Below are 16,152 nucleotides of genomic sequence, written 5' to 3'. Positions count from 1 at the left end.
ATATACCACTGACTAAAATATGATCATAGGATTTGAAATGCAGTCACATTCATGTACATTTTCTTGTAGAAAATTGTGAAGACACATCTGTCTGTTACTGTGTGTGTGTGTGTGTGTGTGTGTGTGTGTGTGTGTGTGTGTGTGTGTGTGTGTGTGTGTGTGTGTGTGTGTGTGTGTGTGTGTGTGTCTCACTGTTTACAAGTGCTTTGACAGTTGTGTGACATCTGTTTGTCACCGCCGCCGAGCTGCAACAGGATTCAGTCCAGTACGACTCTCTGTAAACTCATCCTCTGTGTGTGTGTGTGTGTGTGTGTGTGTGTGTGTGTGTGTGTGTGTGTGTGTGTGTGTGTGTGTGTGTGTGTGTGTGTGTGTGTGTGTGTGTGTGTGTGTGTGTGTGTGTGTGTGTGTGTGTGTGTGTGTGTGTGTGTGTGTGTGTGTGTGTGTGTGTGTGTGTGTGTGTGTGTGTGTGTGTGTGTGTGTGTGTGTGTGTGTGTGTGTGTGTGTTTGTGTGCCGGCTCACTCCCCCAGGCGTGTTCATCACCAAAGGTGACGTGGGCGTGGGGACCATCGTGGGCTCCGCGGTCTTCAACATCCTCTGCATCATCGGCGTGTGCGGCTTCTTCGCCGGACAGGTATGACATCATCGTGTCGGCGCTGCACGGCCGCCGCCGCCGCCGAAGCTACTCGCCGCTCAGATGACCCGGTGGCATTTTCACAGCGCGAAAAAACCGCTGGCCTAATGTCACCTTTAAATACTGAGCCACTAGAGTGTGCGTCCATGTTTATGCAGAGGGAAAAGCAGAGGGCACACACTGTTGGTTTACACAGTGGCAGGCAGCAAACGTGAGCTGTGACCCAAGTACATGTTTAACAGGGATTTTAATGTTATGATTTAAATGTTATATCTTCTTTTTTTTTTTTCCCCATTTAAAAAAATGGGTTTTTAAAAAATACCAATACAGTAAAGTACAAATACTCCATTATAAGTAAAAGTCCTGCATAAAAAAAAGAGTATGAGCCAGATGTATGAAAGTAAAAGTGCTGGTTTGATCCCTCTGACTGATGTATGATAATATACGACATCAGAAAAACACAAAGTTCTGGCCCACAAATCTGTTTTGGATTTTTGCTGAGATATCATTTGAACATTTATCGAAATTAAACCACAGTAATGTTTCAAATTACACGGTGCCGTTCTGCACTGACAGGAAATGACCTCAATATATGAACACATCACCCGGCAAAATGTCTGCATTATTTCACCCAGAAATCAACACGTTTTTGCATCCTCTCTTTAACACACTTAATAAACACACTGATTCTTCTATCTAGCAACAGTAATGGAAAAATAAACATCAGCAGCTTCCTCAGACGTCTTAATTTGAAATCCTTTACGTCGGTGGCCCCGCCCCTTCCTCTAATCCATCCAAGATGGCGACCGTTTAGGGTGGAAAGCGTCCATCTTTTTTTGGACCGTTTTGAGTGCATCATCCGGGTACTTGTAGCGCACTGCATGCTTCTGTACTAGACAGCGTCAATACAATCAAAATAGTGGGTGTTAGTACACAAGTGCGCCAAGACGTCAGGTTGGAAACTGCCGGTTTCATCTTCAACTATATGTTGGATTTTTAAAAACTTTTTTATTTAATCTCGTGTCGAATCTTCATCCGAAAAGTAGCTAAAGCTGTCGGATGAATGAAGCGCAGTGGAAGTATAAAGTAGCTGAGAATGGAAACACTCAAGTAAAGTACAAGAAAGTCAAATACGGCACTTCAGTTAATGTCCTGACTTTTCCACCGCTGTTTTAAAAGTAAATATTAAGATGTAGTACGTGTACTTTTTTAAAAAATCTTTTGAAATCAAATTTAAGAATTCGAACATCTGGCAGCTTCCTGATCTGTAAACCTGCACGCTGATTATATTTCATATTTGGTTTATCTCTGTTTTGATATTTTTGGTTTGTGTGCCACGTCCCTCCGCTTCCCCTCCGTGCTCGGCCGCATGTGCAACGTGACGTCGGTACGATCCCGACAGATCGTTTGTATCTCTCTCCTCTCTCTGCTTTACATCCTGGCCGCTGTGTGTTTTTTTTTTCGCAGCAGCAGATACCGAGATAACATTATACACAGCGGCCTCTCTCTCTCTCTCTCTCTCTCTCTCTCTCTCTCTCTCTCTCTCTCTCCCCCCCCCTCTCTGATCCTATCTGACGTGCGAGGGACATGGAAACGAGCGCAGTACAAGGATAAGCTCTCTGCTCTGAAAAATATATGCGCTGCACTCCAAAAACAGTGATGCAATCCCAGATTGTGCATTATGTAATCATACTCAGATGATGAGGGAGAAAGACGGGCGCTGCGATGAGAGCTGGGAGGGATGGGAGGGGGTGGGTGGGTGCGGGAGAGGGAGAGGGAGGGGGAATGAGGGGTCGCGTCCAAGCCCGCGCACCTCTCGCTGCTGTTTATTACCTTTAACTTTCTGTTCGTAGCAGGTTTCCTTTTACAAAGAGGAAAAAACTCAGCACCGCCGAACGTTTCAAAGCGAACGATCCCACAGCTGGGAGTGGCACGTTCAAGATGTGCCCTCTGACTCCTTCCTCTTGTGTACACACAGTGCGTGCTGTGTGGGAGAGCGTTAAAGAGTTAGTCACCGCATTGTGGGCTCCGAAAAAGCCAACAAACACACCTTCCCTACGCAGGACGCGGCCCTTTACAATTGACTCCGATTCGGGAGCTTGACTTCAGGCCTCCCGTGTTTACATCAGTAGGCTGATGACGTCAGAGGCTTTTGTCTAACAGCAAGGTCGAGTGTTTCTCTGAGAATCTTTTCATCTTTGCTTTTTGTCCGTGTGCTTTATCGCTCTGTTTGTCCTTTCCTTTTCTTTCTTTCTTTTTCCTCTCTCAGGCGGTGAAGCTCTCTCCTTGGGGTCTGCTGCGGGATTCGACCTACTACACGTTCTCCATCACGGCGCTCATCGCGGTAAGAGCTTCTGCTGCAGACTCACCTGCAGACACGCAGCTCACATGGTCCAGTGTGCAAGAACAGACCTCCTTCGGTCGCTTACTGGACAGCTTTAGTATCAGTACAGAGGATGCAAGTCCCACAATGCAATGCATAAAGGAAATATTTACTTGGGGGAGTGCATTTCTATTTTATGCAGGGAAATGTTGCACGTTTTCACTCTGCTGAACTTTATTCATTTAAAAGGTACAGTTGGTCAGTTACTTCACAGGCTACGATTTTATTTATAAGTTTCCTAAGTATGATGATTAATTATAGACTTAACAGCAAAAAATTAGGTCCAAATTACCCAACTAAAACAGTCAAATACCACTTGCATATTAATGCATCTTTAATAAATAATGGTGTTACTTTAGACACGTTTTTGTCACCCATTTAAAACATTTGGCGCATCAAGAAATGAAAAATGCGACAAAGGAGACCTTGAGCAGCTTAAATCTTATATCAGGCCAGAATGGGACAACATTTCACTTTCAAAACTCCAGAAACTGGTCTCCTCAGTTCCCAAACGTTTACAGAGTGTTGTAAAAAAGAAGAAGAGATGCAGCACAGTGGTAAACATGATCCTGTCCCAACTTGATTAAAACAGGTTGCTGGCATCAAATTCAAAATAAGTTTATGTTTTTCATAAAACAATAACATTCCTCCATTTCAACATCTTTGGGTTTATGTGATTTACGATCATTGCGTTCTGTTTTTATTTACGGTTTACACAGCGTCCCAACTTTTTGGGAAACACGGTTGTACTTGAATCAAATTTTGAATAGCATTAAAGTATTTTTACTTCATCGAAAGTAAGCGTGAATACGCATTCTACTCACAGATGCAAAAAGTTAAATTTGAACGAACTGAAAACATGAAATCTTTTGAATATCTTTCTCTCTGAGCAATGTTAGTACATTTTCCGTACACTAATCTAACTTCTAATAGCACATGCAGATGCAGAATAAGGAAACTCAGTGACTTTATTATTATTTTTATTTTCATGTTATGTTCAGTTTTTATGAAAAATCGGTCCACTGCAGACACAAACAGCCTCTTGGCGAACTCATGCCAAATTCGCAGAAATGTATATTAATGTGCACTGACCCAGTTTATAATCAAGCAGTGTTTCATGTCTTTAAATGAGATGTAATGAACCAAAAGGTCACACTTTGACCTTTTGCTGTCTGTCTGAGCTCTGGGTTGTTTGTGCCCCCTTGTGGCACAGACACTGAAATGCAGAATTGATTTAACTTTGAATTGCTGCCTCCACCTAAGTCCTCTCTCTGTCCTCTTTTTTTTTTTTTTTTTTTTTTTCCCCTCTTCAGTTCATCTACGACGAGAAGGTGTGCTGGTGCGTACTGATGTTTACTGCGCAACCCTGAATATACATCTGTAAGCTTTTTAAATTACTCACTGACTCAGAACTTTGTGTCTGCGTTCAGGTGGGAATCTCTGGTCTTGATCCTCATGTACGCCGTCTACATCCTCATCATGAAGTGAGTGATCTTCATCAGAAACAGCGAAGACCTGAAGTGACCTGATACGTCTTTACTAAAATCTCCGACGGTTTTTTCAGGTTCAACGGCAGGGCGCATCGCTACTTTGACCGTCGAAAGAAGAGCTCCGTGAATCTGGCCAACGGGCTGACGGGCAGCACCGACCTGGAGGACAACGTCACGTGTGATGCCACCGCGGTCCTGCTGAAGAAAGGTATCACAGTGTGCTTCTGTTTCCACTGTGACCTCTAAAAAGGCTCTGTGGGTTGCAGTTGCTCATCTCTGGCATTTGCATAAACATAAAGGCAGCTGAGGCGCCGCTGCTCGTCTATTTTTATTCTGCTCCCTGATGGAACAGTCAGGGATGACTTTACTCGCCCCGGATTGATCCTCTCTCCTGATGTTTCGGGCTTTGTGTGCGGTGATATCGGTCCAGTGCTCCCCTCGGTTTGGAGCTCCGCGTGACAAAACCCTGCTGAGCACTGAGCCTCCAACCAGAAAGTCGGTGTCACCGCTGTAAGTCTGCGGAAAAACGTTTGAGCACTTTTTGGTGCAGCTGCTGCAATAGAGGGACGCCGTAACTCTCCTTCTGAGCGAGTTAATGGTAGCTGCAAGTGTCCTCTTCATAGACTGTATATAAAAGTGTTCGTAGCTTCAAGGTCTGAAAAATTAGGCCGATGCAGAAGCGCCTTAAGCTGCAATACCACCGAGTGCCACTGGAGATTGGCTCCAAAAAGCCTCCATAGATTCCCATTCAACTTCTCTCATAAAATTCTAAGTCAATAATATTTCTCCACAAGTTATTTCGGTGTTGTTGGCTAAAGTCACTTCTCGTTATTTGTTTTCTGGCGGTCCATCTGAAAATAATCCGTAATTAATTCGAAAATAAGCTTAAAAAAGCCGTGTTTTGGGGGGCGTGTCTGTTTGATTGACAGGCCAGTGGTGCAGTCAGGTTACAGCTATCGATGGGCGGGACAGGGTATCGTCGGGTTTCCAATCAGATCAGTCAGATCCACTGCTCGCGCCTCCCCCAGTTCGTCCAAATATGGTCACTTCCTGCTCCACAGTGCTGCGAACTAGCAAGATAGTGCCGGCCAAACTCGAGGCTTCATAACGGCCGTTCACAAACCAACGAGTGATGTCACTGTTGGTGGCTGCTTGGTTGAAAATTTTAAATATTTTTTTATTTTATGAAAACATTTCAAAAAAGTTGGAACAGGAGCATTTTTACAGTGTTGCATCACCTCTTGTTTTAACAACACTCTGGAACTGAGGAGACAAGTTGCTGGAATTTTGAAAGTGAAATGTTCCATTCTTGCCTGATATAGGATCTCAGCTCCTCAACAGTTATAACAACTAGCAAGATAGCGACGGACAAAATCTGAACTGGAGGCTTCGTGAACAAACCAACGGGTGACATCACCGCCGGTTGCCCCTCGGCCCTTTTACGTCTCCGTCTCCTTTAAGAGCTGCAGAGTTGCTTTGAATGTCAGCGACGTCTCAGAGGTGACTGTTCGGGCCTCCCAGCGCCTCCAGTGTTTACTCTGCTGTCTGCAGCTGTCTGTCTGCCCTCGGAGGTAAACTACTTTGTGGGGCACAACAACAACAACAACAACAACAACCAGCAGAGGAGAGCAGTGCAAGAAGCTGGCTGAGGCTGCTTTGGCACAGCCCGCTCTGTCAACTCGTTCTGGTACTGTTGACAGCTGCCCCGGTGAGAACCCGGCACTGCTCCTCGGGCTCAGCTGAGGAGGTGATGAAGAGAGCCGTGCTGGCAGGTGGCTCGCTGGTTCAGCAGACGGTTGCCAAGGCTGAGTGTGTTTTCCAGCTTCAGATTAGTAGCTGGTAGACGAGTGGACTCGTGGAAGGTCCTTCAGATTTCTGCAGAGGAAATGCAGCCAGAGGAGGCGACCTACCACAACTTACTTACACTGAGCATCAAAAGGTTTTATTCAAATTCAGAGATTTTATATAAATATTGATGAAGTATCCGGGTCTGATAAGTGGAGCCGATGCAGAAGTACCCTTAAGTGCAATACCACTGTGGACCACTAGGGGTTGCCTCTAAAAAAAACAACAACAAAAAACTGTCAGCTGCAATAGACTCCCATTCAAAAGCATAAACTTTTCTAATGAAATACAAAGCCAGTAAATGATTTCCACAAGTCATTATGGTGTCATTAGATAACTTCGCTCCTTCTGATCAGTGTTCTGGTGGTTCTTCTGAAAATAATTCCAGCGTTCATTAGATATGAGGCCTCAAAGAGACCTATGCTTAGTGGCGTGCCTGGTTTGATTGACAGGTCTGGAGTGCACCACATGTCAGTCCCCCCAAAATGCCGCTTTTTGAGGCCTAATATCTAATTCATGACAGGTTTATTTTCAGATGAACCACCAGAAAACTAATAAAAAAGGGAGTGATTTAAGCAAATGACACCGCAATGAAAACATTTACTGACTTTGTATTTCATGAGAGAAGTTGAGTGGGACTCTTGTGGAGCCGGAGTATTATTGGAGCCAACATGAGGCGGACCACGTTGGTCTATATCAACAGAAAGGGTTGTAGCTGACGGTGAACTGCTGTTGCGGACTCCTGAGATCCTTCAGATACTGTTTGTTCTTTGTATCCTGGACCTGGAAATGTTACATCTCACGAAAAACCAAGTGGATAAAACTTTGCAAAACCAGCTACGTTTAAGAAATTTGTCTGGTGCTGCGTTACATGAGGCTGTGCCTCGCTAAGTGCAGCCTTAGAGTGACATGTTCCTGCAAAGTGAAAATCTATCTGGTTCTCAAAGGTGCTGCTTCGAGATTTTGAACTCTCTCAGTTCGTTCTTCTATCTCTAGTTGAGAGTCTGACGCCAGATATTGAGTGTGATACTTTCTCCCCTCTCTGCCTACAGCACAAACACACTCTGTGAACACGGAGCTGCTTGTTTTGTGTTGACATATGTTGCTGTATGTTGGCGGTGAGGCATTTAAATATCTGCAGTCAGCATCCACGGTTCATCATCACTCCACCTTCCTGCTGCGTGTTGTGTTGTAGCGCCGCGGGTCCGCCGCACTTCGGCGCTCACCTGCGACGGGGATGCGTCATTTTGCTGCGTCTGGATGTATTTCTTCTACCGTGATGTGTTACTGATATTAACGTTCCTGATGTTTTAAATAACATCCTGAAGTATAGACGTGCAATTACACAGAGAATATGAGTTATAATATAGAAGCCAGATAGTTTGTAGACGTATTATTTGAATGGTGACGAAACATAAAACAAAAAACGGTTCAATAGTAAGTGAAATTTGTTTTTTTTTTGGCACATTTATACACAACAAAAAAATCTGAAACATTTAAAAAAAAAAAAAGACTTGAAAACAATTAAACCGAATAAAAGCCCAAAGTTAGCCACAAGAACATTCAATACGATAAGAATAATATCAAATATACAACACGTGAAGATATTTATGACGAACGGGAGCAGTAAATTACTCTACCATTTAAATTAAAAAACAGGTATGTGCTGGAAAATTTATTTGATATCCAGTCTTGAATTTTTTTGGAAACATTTCAAAATGTGTGAATAAAAACTGAAAGATTCCTGTTGTTTTTGTGCGCCGATATCAACCTTTATCCACCTTTTCATGTCTCTTTAGCTGCAGGCCGTCCGTCATTTTCATTATTTTCGAGAACATTTCCTCAAACTCGGCACAAACGTTCTCATGGACTCCGCGAACTGATTTGATTTTTAAAGGTCAAAGGTCACCGTGACCTTACAAAACATGTTTGTGGCAATAGTAGTAAATCGTTTTCGCACTCTAATTTTGGACAACATTTTACACAAATGTCTGAAAGCATAAAACGATCGAGTGATGACGTCTTATATCGGGAAGGTCAAAGGTCAACTTGTCTGCAACGTGATCATGTTTCTGCAGAAGCGGAACGTCATTGGAAACCAGTGAAGTGAGGATACAGTCGGAGAGATGTGTGCGATCTCTTTGTTTTGTCCGGTTAGAAGGCGAGCGGTCGCATTTTGGTTTGGAGACGGTCTGACTAAAAAAAGAGCGTTACACTCGTTGACATCTACAACTCGGTCTCAACAGTTCTTAACTTCGCAATGTTTCTCAGTTGGAAAAAAACTGGGGAAAAAAACCCCCAAAAGAAAGGATTTTGGGAGTCAAACGTTCTCTGTCTCTTGTTTCTTTGCAGCTAACTTCCACTGCAAGCCGTCGGTGCTGATGGTGGACGAGCTGCTGTCTGCCTACCCCCACCAGCTGACCTTCTCCGAGGCCGGCATGAGGATCATGATCACCAGTCACTTCTCGCCCAGAACCCGCCTCACCATGGCCTCCCGCATGCTCATCAACGAGGTACGTACATGTCACCTGGTTTCACCTGCTGCTGGTGACTCGAAATGAGGGGAGGGGAGGAAGAAAAAAAAGTTCTGAGGAGAAATTTAGTTTTGTCAAGTGAAGTGACTTTAAAGAATCGCTGCCAGAAAGCAAAGACTTAGCAGAAATACAAAACCAAATAAGTCTGTGTGGGTTGAGCAGGAGAGGCAGCAGAGTGAATGTTAATGCTCTTAGACACCTGCCTGCTGCAGACTGCAGTTTAGATTTAAATCCAAACCAAACAAACACATTTGTGCTTCTGACAGAAAGAAGAGGAAAGTTCTGCCTCAGATAAAAATAAAGACACTTTTTCTGCTTTCTGTTGTGTAAAAATTCAACAAAAGCAAAACAAAATGTCCAAATGTGTTCCTGGAGATATCGTCGTGATGTCTGTCTGCGACCATGTTCCAGAGACAAAGACTGATCAACACCTCGGAGACCCGGGTCAACCGCATCACCAACGGCGACTCGGACTCAGCGGCCAGAGCTCAGGGGAGGCGGGGCTTGGAGAACGGGATGGGCGTGGCCGAGCAGGGTCTGAACGGCAGGTGCAGACTTCAGCGGCTGGAGTCTGGGAACGAGACGGAGAACGAAAACGAGGACAACGAGAACAATGAGAACGACGAGGAGGGAGAGGGAGAGGACGACAATGATGGCCCCGTGGTGCCCTTCAAAATTCCAGGTGTGTTTTTAAAACAATGATCTCAGTGAACGTCTGTCTTTGTCATTATACGACACGTAGATCCGACCCAGAGATCTGAATGGTCAACTGTACATTAGCCCTGCTCATCACTAGAAATATCACTCCGCCCTCTCAATGGGAATATATAATTAGAATCAAATTTCATATTATATGCAATATAATGTTGTTTTTACTTGTTCGAGGTCCATTAAATGTGACTCATTCGGTGAAATCGGGTTTCTTTTGGTCCTTTTTGTCGGTCCGAGCACCCGTACTGTAACATTACAGATAGCCGCGCACTTAAACATCTTTTAACACATGCTGGTGCTAAAATCTTAAAAATACAGAAGTCCATCTGTTTCTTTTTTCAGCGGATATCTTACTTACAATACGACCGAGCTAGCTGAGCAGTTTAGTGTTTTTAACGTGAGTATTTATTCAGTTTGAGAAACCATCTCCAGAAAGCATTCAAACGGACTACAAATCGTATCGGTTGCTAGGGTCGTTGCTAAGGGGTCGGCCTACTTCCTGGAGTGGTAAACATTGCACACCTTGCATTCGCTTCTGCTGACGCGACTGATTGTTTTCCAGTTGTTAGTCATACCCCATGCCTTGCCATGGAAGCGGAGATCGCATTTACAAAAAGTTTAATATTTTGAGATTTGCCCCACAATATGAATAGATCTAGATTACTTTTCTTTTTTTTTTTTTGTTGGTAAGCAATACTACACACGAGGGGTGCGCTCTAACGACATCATCGGCGCACCCTCTCCTGTATTATTGCTCGATTAAACCCATGACAACACGTGTTGTCCTGTGCGTGTCCGTGCAGCGGGTGCGTGCAACAAGCTGAAGTGGGTGACCATGTGGCCGCTGTCCCTGCTGCTGTTCTTCACCGTGCCCAACTGTGCCAAGCGCCGCTGGGAGAGGTGGTTCATGGTCTCCTTCTTCACCGCCACCATGTGGATCGCTGGCCTCTCGTACATCATGGTCTGGATGGTGAGTCCGATCAGTCACTCACTCACACACTGAACTTTCAAGGGTGTTAAAACCGCTTCTGCTCAACTGGATTTACATGCCTCGGCACCGGCGATATCCCCAGCAAGAGGGATTTATGTTTTTTGGGTTGTCCGTCTGTCTGTCCCGTTCTCGTAAGCGTGATATCTCCACAGACTGTATATAAAAGTGGACGTAGCTTCCGGGTCTGAAATATTAAGCTGTAATACCACAGAGTGCCACTAGAGGTTGGCTCCAAAAAGCCTCCGGCGCCATAGACTCCCATTCAACTTCTCTCATACGATTCTCAGTCAACAACATTTCTCCACCAGTTATCTCGGTGTTGTTTGTTAAAGTCACTCCGTCTTATTAGTTTTCTGGCGGTCCATCTGAAAAAAAATCCTCAGAAAAATAAGCCTCAAAAAGACGTGTTTTTGGGGGTGTGTCCGTTTGATTGACAGGCCTGTGGTGCAGTCAGGTTACAGTTATCAGTGGGTGGGACGTAGCATCGCCGGGTTTCCAATCAGAACAGTCAGATCCACCACTCGCTCCTCCCCCAGCTCATCCAAATATGGTCACTTCTTTGAACGGCCGTTCAAAAACCAACAGGTGACATTAGTGTTGGTTGCTGTTTAAATATCTCAAGAACGGCTCAAGAGAATTTGGTCAAACTTGGTAAAAAAAACCATTCACTAGATACCGAGAATGAACTGATTGGATTTTTTTTTGGGGGGGGGGGGGGGGGGCAAAAGGTCAAAGGTCAGCTTTAGGAAGAGGACGATTAAAAAGACAATAAGAAGCCGGCGTGTCGAGTCACCGTCCGTCTCCTTTTCAGGTGACCGTGATCGGCTTCACTCTCGGCATCCCCGATGTCATCATGGGCATCACCTTCCTGGCAGCGGGCACCAGCGTCCCGGACTGCATGGCCAGTGTTATCGTAGCGCGACAAGGTACACACACACACACACACACACACACAGAGAGAGAGAGAGAGAGCGAGCGCATGAAGCTGAAATCAATACACGTGTTGAATAAAACAAAAAACAAGAGGAGGAAGCGGCGCTGCGTGGCTGAATATCGTTTGTCACAGTCAACTTGTCTCCCCGACTGTACACAGACCTTGACAGTTTTGCTCTCCTCGCCTCAGGTCTGGGAGACATGGCCATCTCCAACTCCATCGGCAGTAATGTGTTTGACATCCTGGTGGGCCTGGGCCTGCCCTGGACGCTGCAAACGCTCTGCATCGACTACGGCTCCATCGTGAGTGCCGCTCGGCTCTGCCGGGGGGGAGATTCAGCTCGACTCGGACCAGAATAGAACAGGAATGTGCTCGTGAAGGATGAGAGCAGTTTGTTTGCGAGGGCACCGCAGTTTATCATCTGAGAAGATATTACGGGCTTGATTTACTAAGATCTCTAAAAGGGTACTAAATTGGGTGTTTACTCCATGAGTTTGCACATTTTTATTTTATTTTGCGGGTGCGTCACCGATATCGGGTGCAAATCGCTCGGTTTAAATGAGGTGTTTTGAGTATTTTAAAGCGATTCCAGTCATGAAAAAACACAGAATGACCGCAAAGGGAAAAGGAAATTTGATCCCATTGGAATTAAGAAATAAAAATATAACGAGAACAAAAGATTATGAGAGATTTTTCAGCGAGAAAGTCACTGCTGTGGGGAAAAACCAAAAGATCAATAGATGAAATTTGGAAATTAAAACACATTTTAGTAAATCAGGGCTTAGTTGTCTTATTAGACTTAATAAAAATACTGTGTTTTCAGGTCATTTAGGAACCTGACGGTGTTTTTATGTCTCTACGTCTTGTCTCCTCAGATCCATCTGAACAGCAGAGGACTCATATTCTCTGTCGGACTCCTACTCGCTTCAGTGTTCGTCACAGTAAGTACGAGATGTGTTGCAGCTTCCTGTATGAGGTTTGTCCTGGTGATTCAGTGTCAGAACAACGTTCATCAAACATGCATCGCAGGCACAGATTTATGTAGGAATAATGTGAACACGTCCCCGCCAGCTTTCAGCAGAGATACAGTTCCCTACCCCGGGGATCGTGACGTCCGAGACGAATCTGAGAGTTTGCAGGGAAAATAACGAGTTTGTTTCTGCTTCATAAAATTAGCTGCGTTTCATTCTTTTCTGCTTTTTTTTTTCTATGTCTTTAGGCCTGAAAATGTTGGAGTTGTAAGTTGATTATTTTAAGGGGTCACCAGTCAAACAGACTGAAGTCAACCAGCTGACTGCACATGACCTCATGTTTCTCTTCTATGTAGCTGTCGAAAAAAATCTACAACAAAGACTATGCGTATTTGGGTCATTTGAAAAGTTGAAGGAAGAGTCTGCTATTCTGGAGATATATCGTTGATATTCGAGCTCAACAGTCAAACAAATTCACCGCTCCTTCAAAAGCTCCGCCCCCTGAAAATTAATGAAGGGGTGTTGCACACCGACTGTGTATTAAAGTGGATGTAGCTAAAGTGAGGCCAGTGTGGAAATACCTTAAAGTGCAATACGACAGAGTGCCACTAGAGGTCGGCTCCATAGACTCCCATTCAACTTCTCTCATTAAATACACAGTCAGTACATTTATTCCATGAGTTATTATGGTGTTGTTAACTAAAGTCACTGCTTCTTATTAGTTTTCTGGCAGTCCATCTGAAAATTATTCCATCATTAATTAGATATTAGGCCTCAAAGAGCGGTATGTTTGGGGGCGTGTCTGTTAGATTGACAGACCTGTGGTGCAGTGAGGTTTCTGCTATAGGTGGGCGGGGCATAGTGTCCTTGGATTTCCAATCAGATCCGTTGTGTCTCTCTGATAGTGTCTCTGTGATTCTGTCTCTATGATTGTGTCTCTCTGATTGTGTCTCTCTGACGGTGTCTCTCTGATTGTGTCTCTCTGATTGTGTCTCTGTGACTGTGTCTCTCTGATTGTGTCTTCAGGTTCTCGGCGTCCATTTAAACAAATGGACTCTGGACCGGCGACTGGGTTTCGCCTGCATCGTCCTGTACGCCATCTTCCTGTGCTTCTCCATCCTCATCGAGTTCAACGTCTTCATCTTCGTCAACCTCCCCATGTGCCGAGACATCCACTGACCTCCTTCCTCCTCCTCCTCCTCTTCCTCCTCCTCCTCCTCGTCTTCTTCTTCTTCTTCTTCTCCTTCTCCTCCTACTTCTTCCTCTGGCAGATGGAGGACACCTCACCTGGCTTCCAGTTTCTCGGCGCCTTGGAACCAAGTCCTACCTTTTATTTTTTTAGAGAAATAGAGCTCTGTATGATTTGTCTTTGGTGCAATACACGCAAGGGAGAGGACACCGGAGTTTTTGTTTTGTTTTTTGGGACCAGACTGGAAGAGAAAGTCGCAGCAGCAGAGATTGCTGCCAATGAATCAAAAGGTTGGCTGGAGGGACCTTAACTGTATTACCACCGACGGTTAGGCTACTGTTGGTGACCAAGCTGCTACTGTAACTGACTAACGGAGGCTAGACGAGAGAGAGAAAACCAGCGCTTTTGAGCTGGATTGTTTGTTACTCTTTGTACAAGTTTGGATATAAGCACATGATTAAGGTATTTTTAAGCAAAAACTGGCTTTTCTCTGTATATATTTGAGGATTATATAAGTACTAATATTAGCTCATGTTTTGGGATTCTCTTTATGCACAAAACCCGGTTCGGTCTCGCGAAGTCCAAAACGATCCGATGATATTGTTGTATGTTTTACTTTTAGTGATTTGGGTCCGCCAGTAAAAAAAAAAAAAAAAAAAAAAGCTTTGACACGTCTCCCGTGCTCAGTACCGGCCGCCACAGCATGCTGTACCACCCACAGCTCTTTGCTTTGCACTGACAGGTATTTAACACCATTCACATAGAGTCAATTCTTGGCTGTTTTTTTTTTTTCTTTCATATCCGAGTAGATGTGAGGCTTTTACTCTCCGAAAGGGATCTACCAGGAACTGACATCCAGCACTGTCACTTTATGGATTAGAGATTTAATTCTTTTTATTATTCTATTGCAAAGCGTCTACAGGTACTTCTAAACATGTAACTACTGAAGTTAAAGTTCCCTTCTTCTACTATATTAAAAGAGTTAGTTTTTAGTCTGAGTATAACGTTGTTACTTCTTAAAGCCAAAAGTATTTTTAGAATAGGAGTCGTAGATTTTGGACTTAAAGAGTCGAGTGCACAGTGTGTGTGTGCGAGTGTGTGTGTGTGCGAGTGTGTGTGTGTGTGTGTGTGTGTGTGTGTGTGTGTGTGTGTGTGTGTGTGTGTGTGTGTGTGTGTGTGTGTGTGTGTGTGTGTGTGTGTGTGTGTGTGTGTGTGTGTGTGTGTGTGTGTAAGACAGTCCGGAGGAGAACCAAGGATACCACTGTTACTGGGAAGACATAATCATGATTTATTTATGAATTAATTTATTCAAAGATCATGTCTAAGCACCAGTTTCAGCCCTTTGGATCGTGTACAGTGACTTCAATGGAAGGCTCTCCACTCTTTGTTAACGGAGCTGTACGATGTACTGTATCTAATATATAACCTAAGTACTGGAAACTGACTTGATGTTGTTTATATTTAAGAATAGAACTTTATAATTTATAAGTTTTGTATAGTTTGGAAAGATACTGCGACATTTGTATGTTAGTTTGGAAAAAGAGGGGAATGCATCTTTTACGCGCGTCTCACTGGTCCGAACATGTCGTCCAATCCCCTCGCATGTTGACTTAGTGAGGAAACCAAACAGGAAACAGGAAGTGTGTAGTGATGGCACGCCACCCTCTGAACTCTCACAGCATATTGTTTCATAAACACAGTGTTGAACTCTTGTGCCATTCCTTGTATTTTGAGGCTTCAGACTGTGTTTGAGCCCCAAAAAAAAAAAAAAAAAAAAAAAAAAAAAAATGTCAACAGTATTGCCACTCTGTTTCAGCATGTTTTCAGACAAAATGTGGAAGATATGTATTTTTTCATTTCATTTCATGAATTTTCTGATTAATTAAAAGGATGATGCTCTTCCTGCAGCCACTAGAGGGCGCTGTAGAGCTGCTTTACACCTCAAAGGGACGGCTGTGATTTGGGTATGTTTTCAGGTAGGCTACATAGAGAATAAATACTGGTCGGTTTTTGCATGCCTCTTTCATACTTCCAATTATTTTGTGTGTAATTTTAATGCATTTCAAAGATCCAAACGGCACTGTCTTGATTATGCTGTACATATCAGGAGGAATATGCTATTATAAACACAGATGTTGGAATAACCTCTGGTGAGCAGTTATATTTGAGATATATACAGTATTTAGAATGTAGGCCTACAGCAGTTAGTTTTCAGCTAATTATTGTCGTTTAATGCTCATGTCTGTTGATGTGTTTGTAAATCCTCATTTTTGTTGATGAGGACCTCTGGGCCGAGCTCAGAGCCAGAAAGAGATTAAGATGTTGGCCTTGTTCCCAGTGGTCTTCTTGCAATAAACTGATTTACATACACACATCGTTTTCTCATGTCTTTATGAGCTGCACCACCTGGATTCATCTGTTTATTTGGACAACAATCAGCCATAACAGTTTGTTTCCTAAAATACAAAATTT

General features: G+C 43.9%; 1 protein-coding gene across 2 annotated transcripts in view; it reads left to right on the top strand.

Annotated features, from left to right (window-relative positions):
- The window catches only part of LOC138633085 (sodium/potassium/calcium exchanger 3-like), a 51,282-nt gene extending 35,232 nt beyond the window's left edge, over positions 1–16,050 (top strand). The window contains exons 6-17 of one of the 2 annotated variants that reach the window (XM_069719107.1): positions 529–632; positions 2,902–2,976; positions 4,329–4,354; positions 4,446–4,499; positions 4,580–4,713; positions 8,703–8,863; positions 9,296–9,566; positions 10,399–10,565; positions 11,398–11,512; positions 11,710–11,822; positions 12,396–12,461; positions 13,763–16,050. In XM_069719107.1, coding sequence (XP_069575208.1) covers positions 529–632; positions 2,902–2,976; positions 4,329–4,354; positions 4,446–4,499; positions 4,580–4,713; positions 8,703–8,863; positions 9,296–9,566; positions 10,399–10,565; positions 11,398–11,512; positions 11,710–11,822; positions 12,396–12,461; positions 13,763–13,990 — 1,514 coding nt within the window. In that variant the 3' untranslated portion in view covers positions 13,991–16,050. Of the gene's footprint in view, positions 1–528; positions 633–2,901; positions 2,977–4,328; positions 4,355–4,445; positions 4,500–4,579; positions 4,714–8,702; positions 8,864–9,295; positions 9,567–10,398; positions 10,566–11,397; positions 11,513–11,709; positions 11,823–12,395; positions 12,462–13,517 lie in introns of both variants that reach the window. The other variant, XM_069719108.1, reaches the window with a different exon arrangement.
- The last annotated feature ends 102 nt before the right edge of the window (positions 16,051–16,152 follow it).

This window comes from Brachyistius frenatus, unplaced genomic scaffold (genome assembly GCF_029030835.1).
Source record: "Brachyistius frenatus isolate BFR_SWC_R1_liver_20210118 unplaced genomic scaffold, ASM2903083v1 Contig_206, whole genome shotgun sequence".
Classification (NCBI taxonomy): Eukaryota; Metazoa; Chordata; class Actinopteri; family Embiotocidae; genus Brachyistius; species Brachyistius frenatus.
The sequence above is the reverse complement of the archived record's forward strand: the minus strand, read 5'-3'. Positions and strand labels throughout refer to the sequence as shown.